This window comes from Sminthopsis crassicaudata, chromosome 3, assembly GCF_048593235.1.
Source record: "Sminthopsis crassicaudata isolate SCR6 chromosome 3, ASM4859323v1, whole genome shotgun sequence".
NCBI lineage: Eukaryota > Metazoa > Chordata > Mammalia > Dasyuromorphia > Dasyuridae > Sminthopsis > Sminthopsis crassicaudata.
In genome coordinates, this window is record NC_133619.1 from 581,660,697 (window position 1) to 581,666,189 (window position 5,493).

Consider the following 5,493-nt stretch of genomic DNA (forward strand, 5'->3'; position numbering starts at 1 on the left):
TGTTCCATTATCTTGTTGATCGAAAGAGCCATAAAAAAACCCCAAATATTCTGTAATTCTATTTTTTGCAAGAAAAATATGATTCTTAAACATGAATCCACAATTGAGTCAAATACTCAACAAGGCTAAATCCATGACCCTTGTATCTCTAATGGTAGTTATTTGTTAGTTAAGGGCTTTCTTAACCTTTGGTCTCAGTGAGGTTACACTTTTGTAACCAAATAGCTACTGATTGTAACTAATCACTCCATGACCTTTTGTAAAATTCCCATAGCCTTCCTAAATTCTCTTGGGAAGGAATATTTTGAGGATTGCTCTGCGGATTTGCTTGGTTTTCACACTGTAGATGATGGGATTCATCACTGGAGGAATGAGCAGGTAGACATTGGCTATAAGAGTGTGTACATAAGGAGGGGCATGTTTCCCAAATCTGTGTACCAAGGACAAGCTGATCATAGGAATGTAAAAAATGGCTACGGCACTGATGTGGGAGATGCAGGTACTGAAGGCCTTCTTGCGCTCTTCAGGGGATGCAATGCTGAGAATGGAGTGGATGATCAGGATATAGGAGAGGAGAATGAAGACTGAATCTACTCCAGCAGTGGAGATGACAATTGATAAACCAAATATACTATTGATTTTAGTGTCTGAACATGATAGCTTCATCACATCAGGGTGGAAACAATAGGAATGGTGGAGCACATGGCTGTGACAGAATGACAGACGTTTTAGGAGCAAGAGCAAAGGAACCAGTGCAGCTGTGCCTCTGATGACTATCACCATCCCTACCTTAGCAATCCTTGAATTAGTTAAGATAGTGGTATATCTTAGTGGGTTACAGATTGCAATGAAGCGGTCAAAGGCCATAGCCAGTAGCACTGAGGACTCCATGAAAGTGAAACCATGAATGAAGAACATTTGGCCAATGCAGGCATCAAAGCTGATTTCTCGTGCATTGAACCAGAAGAGGCCCAACACAGTGACTAAAGTGGACAAACACAGACCCAGATCAGTGAAAGAAAGCATGGATAGGAAATAGTACATTGGCTCATGGAGGCTTGGGTCCAAGATAATGACAGAGAGGATCATGCTGTTTCCAGAGAGAGCAATGCCATAGAGGCAGCAGAAGGGGATAGAGAGCCACACATGAAAGCTTTCCAACCCAGGAATGCCTGTGAGGAAAAAAGATTGAGGGTAGAACATGGTGTTGTTGAAAGGTGCCATGTTGAATGGAAGTGACAGAATTATCTTGGTGAATGAGTCATACCCTGGGATGGAAAGGAAATTATTCTTTCACATATTGGTTGTGGCAGTGCCATTTAGAATCGTTATCTGGTCCTGTTTCTTAGCAATTCAGATCAAGACTCGCTCTGTGACATAAAATCTTAGAGCATTGCTTAGAGCCAAAAGTTTTTTGCTATTGTCACAAAGGCAGTATGTGTCAGAGGCAGGACTTGAACCCAAGTCTTCCTAGTGGACAATTATTTTTTCTAATGCCCCAGCAGGACTGTGAATTTATGGGAACGTTGGAACCTGGACCAGCTTGTAAAGATCTGATACCTATATTTCCAATATTAACATTTTTGCTTCTGAAATCACCAAGCTACAAATCAGGGCTTGACTGTTTAGACCTGAGAAAGTAAGGAAGAAAGTGTTAATAATTCAGATTAAACTTAAAAGTGTGTTTGTTGTTCATCCTCCCCTTCCCCCCCCACCCCCCCCAACAAGAATTACTTGATCAATTTACCATTACACCCTTACTATAATCCCAATAATTTTTTAGATTTATAGATAAAACCAAGGAAACTTATCTAATAAATCTTTTAATGTGTCATCTATGTTAACTAGGGAGGAATGAGTTATGGTGAATAAGATCTGAATTTCTAATGAGGACCTGGGATTAAATTCTAGTAATTTACTACTTGTCTGACCTTATTCAAGTTTAATTAAATTCATTTTAGTTAAACAATCACTTATTATCTGATATAGACCAGACACTGATCTAGGTACTATAAATATACCTGCAAAAACAAAACAAAACAAAACAAAACAAAAAACAGTCTCAAACCTTGAGCAGTTTACAGAATGTTCTATTAGGGGAAAGAAACTAATATGTACACTGATAAAGATACTTGATACACATTGCAGGGAATTAGGAAAATATTCTTATAGGAAGTGCTATTTCAACTAAGGCTTGCTTCAATTTTCTCATTTGTAAAATAAAAAGTTGACCTAGAGGGTCTCAGAGATCTTTCCCAGTTCTTCATCTGTGATAATTTCAAGGCATTATTGAACCCAGGTACATTCTGTCAGACCCAGACAAAATTCAGTTAAATTCAGTAATATGGTGAGAGGAAAAAATCCTGGACTAAAAAGAACTTGCTATTATCATTAACTTGCTATATGACCTTGAAAAACTCATTTCCCTTTTCTGGATGTGGTTTTCTCATCTGCAAAAAGAAATCATCAGATCAGACTGCTTTATTGATTAAAAAACTATTTATTAAGTGCCTGAAATGTGCTAAGGATATTTTTTAAAATAAAGTGTGCTTGACATCAAGGAGCTTATATTTATTTGGGGAAAACAATATGTGTAATTCAAAGAAGATTCAATAAATTCTTTTGAAATGTGCTAAGGATATTTTTTTAAATAAAGTGTGCCTGACATCAAGGAGCTTATATTTATTTGGGGAAAACAATATGTGTAATTCAAAGAAGATTCAAAATAATTTATGTAGGGAAGCATGCTCTAACCACTAAAGAGGAAAAGTGTCAGAATTTTCTAGTTTTTTTCATTTAAATAATCATTTAAATGGCATTTTATTTTTCTCTCCCTGTTACCTTTTACTTGCTAAATAGCAATTAGGCTCAACTAATATGCAGTTAGCATGAGAAGCAAAAACAGCTTCAGTAGCATCTCAGTAATAGCTGATAACAAAATAAAAGTAAGAATTTTCAGTTTCCTGTTGAAATATTATTATTATTATTATTATTATTATTATAGTAACAGCTGTAGTAACAATTAATATTAAGACTCAGGATGATATCATCAACAAAGGAGAAACAGAAATTTGGAAACAAAGTACAAAAAAGGGTGGAAAACTACTGGAAATACTCTACATTACAACATTAAGATTAAGATGAAATTGAAGTGAGGTTAAGGGTAACCTTACTTTATTGCTTCCTGAAAGAAGATTAATTTCAGGAAATAAAAAATCCCTACTTTTCTATTTATCTGTGTCAGAAAAAAAAAAACTGGAGATATAAGGTAATCCCTATAAAAGAGGTGAAATAAAGTCCCCCCATACCCCTGGCCACAATTTCATTCTTCTTTTAATGTTGTAGATGAAAGGATATTATAATGGACCAGGAATTTTTTTTCTCTTTTGAATGGTCTTGAACAATTTCCCTTTTTCTATATGCTAAAGATGTGCAGTTCTATAATCTTTTCTCTCAAAATGTCTTGACATTTCTATAGAGCATTAAAAGATCACAAAGAACTTTTCTCAAACCCCTCTGAGTTAGGCAGTATAAAAAGTATGATCCCTATTTAATAGATGAGGATACTAATACATAGAATTAATGAGTGCTTTACAAGGATTTGAATCCAAGTTTCTCCTGTTCCAAACACCCTCTTAAAAGTTCTCACTGCCAGAAACTAGTGACTATTGAAAAATAGGAACCTTCCTAATTATCTTTTATGTAAATATGTGATCTGATCCCATTATGTACTACTCAATAGTGACTTTTTCGATTCCTAAAGTACAGCATCCCTTAAAGAAAAAGGGGTAGAAATAGAAGGAACAATATAGTCAACTCTCTGTTCTTTCAATAATATATTCTTTCCCAAATCACTACCAAATGAAGATGATAATGATAATAACAGATATTTACATAGTACTTGCTATGTGCCAGTTACTGTGCTTCTGGCTTCACAAATACTTATTTCCATTTTCTCTCTCAATGTCTTTGAGAAGCAGATGTTATTTTCATTCCCATTTGTTAATTGGAAAAAAAACTAAGGTCATATACCTAGTGAATGTTTGAGGCTGGGTTTGAACTTGGGTTATCCTGATACTGCTTTGTCCACTGTGCTGTCTAATTCTTAGAATTAATTTAGGTTAACAAACTTCTTGAATAACCTTGTTGAAAGGGTTAAATTCTGGGTTATTTACATCTCTTTTGGTAATTGCTTTGTTCAGATAATGCTTTGAGTTAATAATGCTCTTTGTATTCAACATTCCCTGATCCACTCACCAAAATTAGATCTATACAGAAATCTTTGGCTCCTCTCAATTAGAGCTTCTGTTTGAGGTACCATGATTATATCTTTTCACAACATAATTATATATCCATGAACAGACATAGTTAAATTATATATCCTATTGCCTGACAATATTTATCAAAAGTGGCTAATACCCAATTCCAGAACTATAAGGTTTGTTGCTCCCTTGGCCTATTTTAAATTCCTTAATTTTGTGGGCACACAGTTAATTATCAAGCCAATATTAATATTTATGGCTGATTCTCCCATATGCTGCTCCATTTTCACAGAAAATTTCTACAGATGATCTAGGTCAGTCATAGAATGTTAGAGTTTGAAAGGAATTCCAACAACATCTAGTCTAATCCTAATCTGATGTGTCTTCTTTTAGCCTCCTTGATGATAATCACTGATAAAACAAAAACAAAACAAAACCACACAAGTTTATTTTTTTTAAAAACCCACAAGCATAATATAATGGACTTTAGAGGTTCTCCTACTTGCTCTCCAAGAAATTCTTACTCTCCAGAAAGTCATCATTTTGCAAGATGATCATCAGCTTTAGAGTGTTATGTATTTTTTTATATGGAAGCACTTTTTCCCCCTATCTTAAAGTTGATCATTTATTCTGAAGAGCTCATATAACTCTGATCTGGAAATTTTCCAAGGACCTTTGGCCAATTTTTTTAAAGCTGTGAACTAACCTATAATAGATTCAGGCATTTTTTTAAAGAAGCAAACCCTAGAAGGCAACCTAAAACCATCACAGTGAGGTTGTAAGTCCTTATTTTGATTTTGGATACATCATAAATCAAGAGTTCTTAACCTGAAGTCTTCAATCATTTTTTAAAAATGTATAGCTATATTCTAACATAATTAATTTATTTTATATTCCTATGTATTTTGCATACCTAAATATATTATTCAGAGAATGAGTCCAAGCATATCAATCAATTGAGGTCTATCACACACACACACACACACACACACACACACACAGAGAAAGAGAGAGAGAGAGAAAGAGAGAGAGAGAGAGAGAGAGAGAGAGAGAGAGAGAGAGAGAGAGAGAGAGAGAAAGAGAGAGAGAGAGAAAGAGAAAGAAAAAAACATACATTAAGAATCTCTATTTCAAAGGGTTTCACCCCTCTTTACTATTCCCCCAAGTCAATTAGTATTTAATAACAAGAAACTCATGCTTACCTCTATATTATATTCAAAGTCTGAAGAAT

General features: G+C 34.6%; 1 protein-coding gene across 1 annotated transcript; it reads right to left on the reverse strand.

The window, feature by feature from the left end:
- Positions 1-279: 279 nt before the first annotated feature.
- LOC141559854 (olfactory receptor OR51C1-like) lies at positions 280-1,236 on the reverse strand. The gene has a single exon (XM_074297511.1). It carries the CDS (start codon positions 1,222-1,224, stop codon positions 280-282), a length of 945 nt encoding a protein of 314 aa, XP_074153612.1. The 5' UTR covers positions 1,225-1,236.
- Between the last annotated feature and the right edge of the window lie 4,257 nt (positions 1,237-5,493).

Coding starts and splice junctions, on each gene's coding strand:
- LOC141559854 (XM_074297511.1), bottom strand. CDS start 1,224: ATGGCACCTTTCAACAACACCATGTTCTACCCTCAATCTTTTTTCCTC.